This window comes from Nicrophorus vespilloides, unplaced genomic scaffold, assembly GCF_001412225.1.
Source record: "Nicrophorus vespilloides isolate i.1.1-1 unplaced genomic scaffold, Nicve_v1.0, whole genome shotgun sequence".
NCBI lineage: Eukaryota > Metazoa > Arthropoda > Insecta > Coleoptera > Silphidae > Nicrophorus > Nicrophorus vespilloides.
The window spans coordinates 52,258-63,657 of record NW_017100115.1 but is presented as its reverse complement, the minus strand read 5'-3'; the positions used below and the strand labels follow the sequence as shown (position 1 = coordinate 63,657).

The following is an 11,400-nucleotide window of genomic DNA, read 5'->3' as shown; positions in this document are numbered from 1 at the left end:
ACAATGTTGCGTCATTTCATTTCGTTGGGTTGACAATTTGAAATTTATGAATTTGTCGATAATCTTCTGTTGCCAACAGTAAAAGAGAATTATCATCTTCTTTTCCAACTTTTATCAATTGGAAATCGTAGTGAGTCAGAATGTTCTTTTATTTTTTTGGCAAATTGCGATCCTGTCTTTCGACCTTTGACCGTGTGACGCGTAGTTTTTATATATAACTAATTTTCGACAGGCGATTTAATGCCAGAGTAGCCTCAAGTATTGTTGTCTCTCTTTTTATACGATTTTGCACTGGAGACGTACGTCGTAGCTGAGGTGGCGCTTTAATTCTAGAACTTTTTGTCGCGTCGAATCTATATAATCTGGTGACTTTTCGTGCGCCGCAGTTTTTCCCCGATTTACGTAACCAACTAAACACGCTCCGTGCAATTATTTATTGATTGTTCAGTCAGTGAAGACATCACATCTCATCTCTCTAATTTACAATGGCTCGTCGTGGAAGATCCCCAAGCCCAACCCCCAGGTATATAATTTATTCCTTATGTTTCGTCGATAATAAGCACATCGCTTCTTTATTCGATATTAATGTTGGTATTGTTTTGTGATCGAATAGGACTACCCTTCCTGCGAGGGCCCCACAAGCCGCCCCTGTCGCCGCTCCTCCAGCTCAGCCTCCGGCGATGGCGCAACCTCAGCAACCAGGACTCTTCGCCCAGATGGCTGCGACCGCCGGAGGCGTCGCCGTCGGATCTGCCATCGGACACACCGTAGGACACGCTGTCACCGGTAATATAAACATGAAATACACTTCAAGGATGAACATTTGTTGAAATGATGAAAATTTGCAAAACAGGCATGTTCAGCGGCGGAAGCTCCTCCGAGGCTGCACCACAGCAGCAAGCTGCTGCTGCCCCAGCTCAACAGCAATACCCACAGCAAGCACAGGCTGGTGAGGCACAGGGTCCCTGCGCTTGGGAGATCAAGCAGTTCCTGCAGTGCGCTCAGACCCAACCTGATCTGACCCTCTGCCAGGGCTTCAATGAGGCCATCCAGCAGTGCAAGACCCGCAACAGTATGGTCTAATCAATAAAATCTAGCTTAATTAATTGATTCATATTTCCGTCTCTTTCTATCTCTCTCTGTCTCTTTATTTCTGTATTGCAGATATTCCATAGAAATGTCGTCGTGTTGCAGAAATACGTATTAATCGTTGAATGCAAGCGACGTATAGAAAATATTTGAAAGAGCGGAACTAGTTTGAAATAACATTAGTGAAAGCGATGAATTATATAGAGAGGAAAACAAACAAAAAAAAACAAGAAATAGCATTGTTAATACTTATATATTTTTTTCTTTACGTACTTTTAAGTTGTAGCCAAAAATAAAAATTATTAATTGTAAAAAAAATAAAAGACAATGACCCTGTGTACAAAACGCAATAGAATAGAACGTGTGCCAATTAATTTATTTTAAATAGATCTTATTAGAATTGGCAACATAGGCAACCCAGTGTACTTTTTTTTCAAACAAATTATTATAAATTCAAATGCTATATATATTATGTGTTAATATCAGTGATTCATAATATTCTTATCCAAGTGCATATTAGAATTAGTTAGAATGTATAGACAATTAAATTATTGTAAAATGTAAGTAATTAAAATTCGGTTGGCGGCAATTTATTTTGTGTCAATGTCATTTTTATTTTTGTCAACGTTGAGAAGAATATTGTTGTTTGTTGCAAAATTCAAGCAATTTAATATATTAAAAAGAATATTTCAAAGTGGTTGCTGCAAACACTATTTCACTGATTACAGATTTCAAATAACCGCGGACAGATTTCAAATGTTTTTGAATTACGGTTGGCAGTATTGCTTTAAAACGTATTTCTATTCATTTGTGTTTTCATTCTGCTGATAGCCCACTTTGGCCCACTTTGTTATTTTTGCCGGTTATTTCCCCCCCAAACTTGTTGTTGTTTTTTAAATGTTGTTGTTGTTGTTTATGTGTAAGCAGAATGGACGAGCTTAAATGTATCAGGTAATAAGTTGGTTCACATTTGCGTTCAATATCATCACATCTTGCTTTCTTTCTTCTTTTTTTTTTCGTTTACTTTTGGAGATGTTCCAATGTTCCACCGAGCCTGCTTCAGGACAAGAGTGTGGCGAAGACGTATTTCCAGCAGTTCGGACATGTTGTCAAGATTTCCCTGAGGCCCAGACATCAGATGTGCTTGGTGTATTTCGAGAAGGAGGCCGGAGTGCAGGAGGCCTACGAGCGAGCTGGCCAGTTCCAGGGTCAACAGTTCCTCGTGGAGATGTACAAGAGCAAGAAGAAGAAGGAACCAGATTGGGGCATGGATGCAGAGGTGCAGAGTGAGCTGGCTGCGATGGGAGCAGATGTTGGATTCAAGAGGAGACTGCTGCCCGAGGTTAAAGAGAAGAGGGTGAAGAATGTTGTGAGGAAGAAGGAGATGAGTAGTGCAGATCCCAGGGAGAGGGAGCTGCTGAACAGTTTGAAATTGCCTGGAGTGAGTACTGAGGAGAAGTACAGATTGCTGGAAGCAAGAGATAAATTGATTAGGCTTAGGAGGCGAAATCTGAAGAGTGTGGATATGGCGAAGGTGACGAGGGGGACGTGTCCGGACATGTGCTCGGAGAAGGAACGACTGATGAGGGAGGTGCAGCATCAGGTGGCGCTCTACGAGCAGAACTCGGATAGATCCATGAACTATCCGATTGCTGTGAAGCAGTATTCGAGGAGTTCGGCGGATCAGGAGGCACCGCTCCCGCACGAACTGAGAAACGTGGACGTACTGCAGATGACGATGGGATACTTGATGCACGAGATTATGGATCTGTGCGAGAACGCTGATACGAACATGGCAGAATGGTACCATTTCCTGTGGGATCGGACGAGAGGAATCAGAAAGGATATAACGCAACAGGAGTTGTGCTGCCTGGGCTCGGTGGAGCTGGTCGAGCAGTGCGCCAGATTTCACATACATTGCTCGGCGAGACTCGTCGCCGAGGATCCATCGGTTTTCGACCAGAAGATCAACACCGAGAATCTAACGAAATGTCTGCAAACCCTCAAGTACATGTACCACGATCTGGACGTTAAGGGTGTGAAATGCTCAAACGAAGCGGAATTCAGAGCGTACGTGATCTTGCTCAATTTGAACGATGGCAATTTCATGTGGGAGGTGCAGCAGCTCCGTGGCGACATACAAAGATCGTCGCAGGTCCGTTTCGCGCTGGACGTTTATTCGGCGATAGACACAAATAATTACGTGAAATTCTTCAAGCTGCTCAGATCTACGACGTACCTGAACGCTTGCATCCTCTTCAGATATTTCATGCAGATTCGACAGAAAGCCGTGAAGGCGATAATCAAATGTTACTCGCCCAGATCGAAAACCCTCTATCCCATTGACAAATTGATCTCGATGTTGGCATTCGAGGATATCGCCTCGACCATTGATCTGTTCGAGTATTACAGTCTGCAGATGAACGAGGATCGAACCCACGTCCTATTGGACAGAGGCGCGTTTGCTTTGCCGGATTATCCGTACCCTCTGGACAGGGCCGTGAACGTCATCGAATCGAAACGGACGAGAACGGTCGGGGAAATTGTCTGCGGCAATAAATCGTTGCCGCCGCCACTCTTTCGGAATCACGAACCCCAATACAGTTTCGATGAGAACGGATATCTCGATTTATCCGAATTCGCCGAAGAATTAAGTAAACCCGCTGCTGCAACAACAACAACCTCATCATCATCAGCAGCAGCAGCAGCAGAAAAGTTATCAATCGTCGAAGAGAAATCACCTATTGTTTCTTTGATCGGTGCTGCAGAAGATTACTCGCAAGATCCAGCAGAACGAGAGGACGATGAGGAGATGGAGGATGATGAGGACGACGAAACTTCTCAACCACCAGCCAAGGTTGTTTTCGGAGGTTTCGCCGCCATCAAGCATGATTTGCAGAAGAAGAAAGAGCAATTGGATTCAAAACCGTCCGGCGGATTCCACTTTATTTTGAAGAAACCCGCAGCAGTTGAAGAGGCCGTAATTCCCCAGCGGTGCACCGCTGCAGCAGCGCCTCCGAGTTTCAGTTTTAAATCGACGACGACCTCCTCCACCTTCAATTTTGTGAAACCTGCAACAACAACAACCGCCGCTGTCGCCGACGATCAGCTGAAGCGAGAGGCAGAACAACAGAAGAGGCGAGAAATCGAGGAAGAACGGAAACGATGGATGAATGAAGAATTGCGGTTGAGGATGGAGCGCGAATTGTCGGAGAAGAGGGAGATGGAGAGGCAAATGCAGATGGAACTGAAACAACGCGAGGAGAGACAAATGCATGAGGCTAGAATGGAGGAGACGAGGCGCAAGAAGGAGCAGGAGAGAAAGGATAAAGAGATGAGGGATGCCGCCAAGTTACGGAGGTTGAGGTTGAGAGAGGAAGAGGAGGAACGGATCAAGCAAAAGGAAATTGACGATGCGGTGAGGATCGTCGTCGAGAGGATGTTGGTGGGTGTGGAGGAATCGTGCAGGAAGGATCGATTGGATGAATTGAGGTGTCGCTTCGTGCAGCGTAGGATGCTGACCAAGTGGAGACGGAAGGTTGCGGCGAACAAGCGAAAGAGGAAAGCCGTAGAGCAGAGCCCTCTCTGGATATGCCAGAAGACTCCGGCCGAGGTGGCGAAGGAGATACGCATGCAATCGCAAGATCTGACGCTCAACCTGAGGAAACGCTACAAACTGGGAGTGCCCGAGGAGATCGTGCCGAGAGCGAGGCAGCGCATCGAGAAGATCAACCTCGCGTCAATACAGAAACGTTTGATCGTCGCCTTCAGCAAGTTCCAGAGGCCGAGCGGATTCCTCTACTGGAAGGTAAACTTTGTCAACAATTCATCGTCGATCGTCCTCTCCGACTACCTGGACCTAAAAGACAATAAAGACATGATGCTGGAGCAACTGTGCCAGGATCAGACGCGTATCACGTACTGTTTCCATCGGATCGAGGAGCAGCTCGACTACGAATGCCACGGCCACGTTTTCATCGCGAAAAGATTCGAGCAGATCGCGTCGCAGCTAAGGATTTTCGTGCAAAACTTTCCGCAGAAGACGGTCATTCCCATCGTGCTTATCCTGCAGGAGGCGGAACTCGACGCCGTTTCGCGGAAGGCTCTGAACGTATTAGTCGAGGGCGGTTCCATCAATCGAATTAAAATCATTGCGGGTAAGCAAATACCAACTACTTACTATTTAAATGCTATTATAATTACTATTATAAATACTATTGTTTTCAGGTGAAAACAGACCAGAGTTGTTCGACGAAGCTCTCGGATATCTGGCGGAGAACGTGAACGGAAATCCGCCGTTGGTCCTCAACACCCTGATGGGATTCTTGTCGCAGGGTTTGGGTGCGGAACTGTGGAGGAGGGTGGTCAGCTACTCCAAATGGAATTTAGCCTACAAGCAGTGCCTGGACAACATCAACCTCGTCGTCGAACTGTACAACGACGGACTGCGGAAACTGAGGGAAATCGCCCTCAACGAGGACTGCTGCGAGCACGTGGAATTTCCCAGCATCTTCAAGGAGTTTCTACCGAGCAAGATACCAGACTACCTGCCGTGCGATTACCGCTATTTCCCCAGCTTCTGGAAGGATTCCGATTACAGGCGATTGCTGATCGAGCAATTCGAAATGCTGCAGCTGCCGACATTCGAAGAGTTGACGGACAAACGGAACCATGGATGGATTTCGCGCTACTGCGAATCGACGTTCAAGAATTGGGAGAGAGTCTTCCATCGAATCGCCGCTGTCATCGCCACGAGAAGAGTGGAAGACGACGATAATATGTTGCTGTGGGTGCGAGTGGTCGAGGTTCTCGCCTCGGAGAAGCTGCACGAGATCAACGTGGAGCTGGACCAGCTGTTCACCGACACCGTCTTCAATCAACTCTTCGTGGTGTACGATGCCAAAGAGATGACCGACTTTTGCGAGAGCGCCTGGTTCTACCTGGAGAACGATCGCGTCAAGAACTCGATCGACTTTACCACCTCTGTTGGCTCGATAGAAACGCAAGAAGTGTTGGAAGATGAGGACGATGATTTCGATCTGGAGAAGACTTGGAACAATGTTATGGTCGCAGAGCAGGTGGAGGAGGAGGAGGATAGAAGCGTATCGAATAAGGACAAGTACAAGAAGTTTGAGTTTATGATGGAGGATTTAGAGAAGAGCATCGCGATACAAAAGCAAGTGAGCAGCAAATTTCAGAGCGCTCTCAAGAATCTCTTGGAAAACAATTAAAGGAGAGTAAGAAAGAGAGAGAGAGAGAGAGAGTGAGAGACAGATGAATGGGGGAAGGCAGACAAGACGTGAACAAGAGAGTGAGATACATAAATATAATTATATTTTTTTAAATAATACCGTTTACAACTCGACGCCGCTGAAGACGCGTTGCAGGGATTCGTGCACTTCCATCCGTTCACCTGGTGCTGCTCCCACGTCGAGCGACAGAATACGTTCACGTGCGACGAGAAGGATCGCCGCCTTCTCCGGTACGAGTCTGTCTCGTGTCCTCCTCATCTGATCTGCGAGAACGCTTTCGGCCACAGCATCCTTCAGCGGCAACAGATCCTCGCACGTCATCAGTGTTGCCAGGTGACCCAGCGACAGGCAAATCTTCGCAAGAACGTAAAACAAACGTAAATTGAATTAAATCGAATTAAATCTTTTAAATCGTAACATGCACACACACACACACACTATATTGTTTATACTGTTTTTTTCTTTTCTTTTTTCGCAATCCCTCTTTTATTTTTCACGCACATTCATTATTCCTATATTAACTCACTTGTTCTATCAGGTGATCCCTGTGCTTGAACTCGCTAAAGTCGTCCATGTTCTCCGAGTTCTGCAGAGCCTTCACCAGAGACTTCCAAACGACGGTGTAATGGACTCCGTACAGTTCCCTACGTGGACACGCGGCCAATGCTAGCGCCGCGTTGATCCTCACCTTAAAGTTCTTGAAGGTATTCACCATTTCTATGAGCGCAGAGAAAGTCTCTTTCAGCCAGTTCGTGAGCGAGTACAGAGATTCGTTCTTGAGGATGTTGCCGAGGGCGTAGCAAGCGTTCCAACGCACCTTCATGTTCTGCCCGCAGGTAGAGACCCGCAGGATGGCTGCAATCGCACTCTCCGTGGTCAACCTGCACGTCTGGTTGCCTGTCAGAGTTTCGGCTTTGATCAGCTGCAAGAGGTTGCCGAGGGCTCGCACCGCGTTGCACTTGATCTTGTCGTTATCGCGGCAACTCGCGACGACCTTGTCAATGAGCGTCAACACCTGCTCGTCGGAGATCTCCTCGTTGGCAGTCTCGTTGCTCAACAGCACTTCGCTGATGTTGCCCACCGACCACGAAGATTTTTCTCTGAGTCCGACGCTCTCGTCGCTCAGTCCCCGCTGCACGGCTTCCATGGTGTCCAGTATGAAGCCGACATCGTCGCGCAGAGACTGGTAGAGCACGCAGATTGAAAGAGCTCTGATCGCCGCACCCCTGACACCGGCATCCTCGTCTTTGGCGCTGGCAAAAAGCTGCGTTATACATAGCAACTGCTTGTCGCGGGGCAACTCCTCGTATACGTTCGCCCCTATGCTCGCAAGGCAATCGCAGGCGATGGCACGCAGCGTCGCCTGATCCTCGTTCTGCAGCAATCCCAGCAATGGACCTGACAGCAGGCACTGCCAAAATGTGACGCTCCTCGGGACCGGTCCGTGACGACTCATTGCCTGCGCCACGAACTCTACGCAACGACCTGCGTGCAGCTTGACGTCAAGGAAAGGATCTTGCAGGGCGACCTCCAACGCACGCATCAGATCCATAGAATGATTGCGGAGCAACTGTTCGAAATGATTGCGACTCATCGCCGATATCACCTGCAGACATTCAACTTTGACGGGGGCGTGCGCGTTCCGTTCCAGCGATTGCACGCATTTCGCCAAAACCCACGGCATCTCAACGCTGCTTCCAATCTCTTCTTCGTCCTCGTCATAATCGAAATTGGCGAAATCCACGAATTCTTCGACCTTAGCCGAGTCGCTTTCGGCATCCCTCGGCGTGACATTCTTCAATAGGGCGTTTCGCACCTCCTTTACGGCAAACTCCGAGGCCAACGTGCAGCTCAGCACTATCAGCGATGCCACCTGCACGGTAACGTCCCTATGATGGACCAATGGCTTAACGTTGCGCACGACCTTGCTCACCAATCCGGACGGAAGACGGTGATAGGGCGTTGCCTGCACCAGGGCTGCAAGACATTTGAGCACCTGCGTGAGGACGTGGTGCGAGGTGTCGTTCAGCGCCAAGCAGAGGCAGTGGTGCAGTTCCCTGATGATGCCACCCAACGTCACGGAGAACGGCGTGAACGACCCCACCTTATCACTGCGAGAAAAGTAAAAGTCAATCCATATTCGATTTCACTTTACTGATTACTGATATAAGATTCTACCTGAATTCCGCCTGCGACAGGTAAACTTTCGAGCTACTGAGCAGCAGCAGCAACACGTTGAGGGCGGCCATCCTGCCCTTGCTGGAAGGATCTTTGAGGATGCAATTGGTCAGACTGTGTGAGGAGGTGGAAAGCGGTGCGGCGTCCGGGATGAAGCTGGACCAATAGGAAAACATCGTTTTTTTGCCCACCGACTAAAAAATGTAAGTATGTATATATTCGTATATGGTCCAAGTCTAAAAAAAACAATAATTGTACCTTGTAGACGCTCAAGAGTAATTGCAAAGCAGACTGTCTTATTCGACTCTCGAGTAGGGTTATTTTGGCCGGTCCCCTGGCCCCATTTTCTGTGTCCGACACTTCGCTGTCGCTCGTCCTCGACCTTACAACAAGAGCGTCCTCCTCAACCGCCAGCATCATCCCCTTACTGCAGCTACCATTTGGCGTTTGCTTAGTGCCGCCGTTTTTCTTTCTAGCCCTGGCAATTTTACCGCCCCTCTTCTCACCGCCGCGACCCGTCGTCGTCTCTGCCTGCTCCGGCACGCTCATCGCCGATGGCATCAACTTTTGCGGTGGCAGAAAAGGGATTCCCTTCAATTGGTAAAGCATGAAAGACTTTGCGACACCCAACAGAAGCCCCAAATCCGCAGCGGTGAACTCTTCATTTTGAACCACGATATTCTGCAGTCCTCTCAAACAAGAAATCAACAACTGCAACAAACAATTAATTAGGTGAGCACCAAATTTATCTTCATTCTCTAGTAGACTTACTTTAACTGTGATGAATTCTTCAACATTTGGATTCCTGTCCATCTGCAAATATTTATAAAAGATTGCTGTGCAGAGCTCGTGCTGGATGCACGGATGGCCTGTGTCAATTGCAGGTGATGGAGTGCAGCAAGCTTCAAGACATTGCACTACCAGCAGTGCCACCTCATCTGGAGCCTCCTCGTGCAACAAATTCAACAGTATTCCATTTTTGATGACTGCAAGTGGTAATAACTAGAATTATTCTTTACTTTAAATGAATCCCATCAATAATTGAATTCTCTATCACTGACGTTATGTATTTCCTGTGCATTGTGTCGCAGGAGACAGTCCAGCGTTGTGAGCAAATTGATCCTCTCCTCCTTGCCGGCCTCTTTGAGCGAGTCCAGCAGCCAGGCGATGATCATCGTCAAGGTGCGACCTTCCACAGCGACGTTCTGCTTCATCACCAGGTTGCGTATCAAGAGGGAACATTTCGCCGCCAACGCAGAATCCTCTGGCTCGACCAGTCGACAGAATTGGTAAATCAGGAGCACAGCCCTCTGCGAAAGTAACTCGTCAGTAAGTGTTTATGATTAATTTATTAGGTTATGTTTTGCGCACCGAATTGTTCGTGACTATCGGGTATCTGTAATCGATGGAGTTCAGCTCGTCCAGCGTGTCGCGAATTAATATCCTGTCACCTTCCGTCCTTCCGTAGAACAGTTGCGCCGTCCTTTCCGTTAAACCTTCGAACGTACCACGACACTCGGCCATCTCGAAACAAATGAACTCACACACAGAAAAAAAAAGAAAACAATAACAACGACGAAGACTTAGATCGATTCATTCGAGCTACTCAATTGGAAACGTGCATTTCTTTCATCACGTACTTGGTTTATCGGTTTATTTTTCAAAAATTATTTACAGTTAAAAGAAACGACATGTTTATATGCAATTGCTATTCGAGTCGCAAAAGAAATACTATTTTCGCTCAAAATCAGAGTAGTTCACTTGACACACTTGCTGTCAAATTTGACAGGTGTCAAATATTGCAGTGTTTTGATGTTCTTTGTTGATGGTTTTAGCGCGTTTCTTTTCTCTTTCGTTCGTTCGGTCGTTGTGCGTTTTGCAAATTCGCGTTCGATTCGGTAATGTAATGTGAAATGCAATCATTATTAATCGTGCATCAGCTGATCGTTGCCGTTATCAGCTGTTTGGTTGCGCGAATCTGGGGCCGAGGGCGTCCGAAGTCGCGCGCCAATGGGAATCCGATTGCTTTGCTCCTGTCCGTTCTTCTTCGGGTGACAGTGGGGGGAACGCCTCAGTCTGGTCGCGTCTCGTTGCGTGGAGCGTCGCGTTCTAATCAGTGCCGCGCGCAGAACAAACGGGTCTTCCACACGAATTCATCGCATCCTCCACCGCCGCCGCCGCCGTCGTCGCCGACACCATCATCTCGGCTGCATGCCGTACACATCGTTTTCGTATTACGATTGAAGCAGGATCGAACCTGCAATCACTACTGCCCCCTTCTGCGTGTCGGTTCAGCGGAGCGACGACCGCCGCCGCCACGTCGCGACGCCCATCCTATTGGTGGAACACCGTAAACGGGGGCAGCAACAGCAGCCGCAGCAGCAGTAGATCATAACCGAACAATAGGATTCGGGATACTCTCTCGCGGCGGCATCACCACCACCACCATCACACACACATGCTCTCCCGTCGGCGAGCGTTGTTATGTAACGCGGGGTCCGCTTGAGATGTTACCGTGGAGACGAGAAGCACAGCAGCCGACTTCTCCGCAGTCACCCGCTCCTCGGCCCGAGTGATTTATACGACGCGCTGCTGTAGATCGCAACGGTTGCCTTGAGACGCCAAAGGATTTTCGTTGTTGTTTGTTTTTGTTTTCGTTCAACTGTTTATTTACTTGGTCTGCCTGTCTGTCGGTCGGTGCGGAAAGAAGGAGTCGAGCCACCACCGCCGACGTCGATGGGAATAGAAGAAGGAGAAGGAGGTGGTGGAAGAAGAAGGGGGCCGTCATTGGTGGAGCGACAGCAGCCGTCTGCGATGTCGATCTGATCGTCGAAGAGGACGACGACGACGAAGAAGAAGTTGGTGAAAGTTTAAGAAGAAG

The 11,400-nt window shown here is 48.1% G+C and overlaps 3 protein-coding genes across 4 annotated transcripts; 2 read left to right on the top strand and 1 right to left on the bottom strand.

Moving 5' to 3' along the window:
- The first annotated feature begins 321 nt into the window (after positions 1-321).
- Positions 322-1,459, top strand: LOC108568791 (coiled-coil-helix-coiled-coil-helix domain-containing protein 2). Its single transcript, XM_017930079.1, has 3 exons — positions 322-523; positions 614-786; positions 854-1,459. Exons 1-3 carry the CDS (start codon positions 486-488, stop codon positions 1,081-1,083), a joined length of 441 nt encoding a protein of 146 aa, XP_017785568.1. The 5' UTR covers positions 322-485; the 3' UTR covers positions 1,084-1,459.
- A 278-nt stretch (positions 1,460-1,737) lies between these two features.
- LOC108568787 (protein xmas-2) lies at positions 1,738-6,404 on the top strand. The gene is made up of 3 exons (XM_017930070.1): positions 1,738-2,040; positions 2,122-5,246; positions 5,317-6,404. The coding sequence occupies exons 1-3, from the start codon at positions 2,018-2,020 to the stop codon at positions 6,318-6,320; spliced, it is 4,152 nt and encodes a 1,383-aa protein (XP_017785559.1). The 5' UTR covers positions 1,738-2,017; the 3' UTR covers positions 6,321-6,404.
- On the bottom strand, positions 2,481-11,368 carry LOC108568788 (HEAT repeat-containing protein 6). 2 transcript variants are annotated; one of them, XM_017930072.1, is made up of 8 exons: positions 9,891-11,368; positions 9,581-9,829; positions 9,291-9,521; positions 8,778-9,230; positions 8,520-8,713; positions 6,868-8,452; positions 6,441-6,695; positions 2,481-2,557 (listed from the first exon to the last, which is right to left on the bottom strand). In XM_017930072.1, exons 1-7 carry the CDS (start codon positions 10,041-10,043, stop codon positions 6,444-6,446), a joined length of 3,117 nt encoding a protein of 1,038 aa, XP_017785561.1. In that variant the 5' UTR covers positions 10,044-11,368; the 3' UTR covers positions 2,481-2,557; positions 6,441-6,443. The 2 variants fall into 2 exon arrangements, with proteins under 2 accessions (XP_017785561.1, XP_017785560.1); XM_017930071.1 differs by lacking the exon at positions 2,481-2,557 and having other exon boundaries at positions 6,352-6,695.
- Between the last annotated feature and the right edge of the window lie 32 nt (positions 11,369-11,400).

Bases quoted from the DNA above. Each gene is read 5' to 3' on its own strand.
- LOC108568791 (XM_017930079.1), top strand. From the start codon at position 486: ATGGCTCGTCGTGGAAGATCCCCAAGCCCAACCCCCAG. The intron at 524-613 runs GTATATAATTTA...GTGATCGAATAG, and splicing joins TCCCCAAGCCCAACCCCCAG to GACTACCCTTCCTGCGAGGG. The intron at 787-853 runs GTAATATAAACA...TTTGCAAAACAG, and splicing joins CGTAGGACACGCTGTCACCG to GCATGTTCAGCGGCGGAAGC.
- LOC108568787 (XM_017930070.1), top strand. From the start codon at position 2,018: ATGGACGAGCTTAAATGTATCAG. The intron at 2,041-2,121 runs GTAATAAGTTGG...TTACTTTTGGAG, and splicing joins GACGAGCTTAAATGTATCAG to ATGTTCCAATGTTCCACCGA. The intron at 5,247-5,316 runs GTAAGCAAATAC...TATTGTTTTCAG, and splicing joins TCGAATTAAAATCATTGCGG to GTGAAAACAGACCAGAGTTG.
- LOC108568788 (XM_017930072.1), bottom strand. From the start codon at position 10,043: ATGGCCGAGTGTCGTGGTACGTTCGAAGGTTTAACGGAAAGGACGGCG. The intron at 8,714-8,777 runs GTACAATTATTG...TACATTTTTTAG, and splicing joins TACTCTTGAGCGTCTACAAG to TCGGTGGGCAAAAAAACGAT. The intron at 6,696-6,867 runs GTGAGTTAATAT...GTTCTTGCGAAG, and splicing joins GGGATCACCTGATAGAACAA to ATTTGCCTGTCGCTGGGTCA.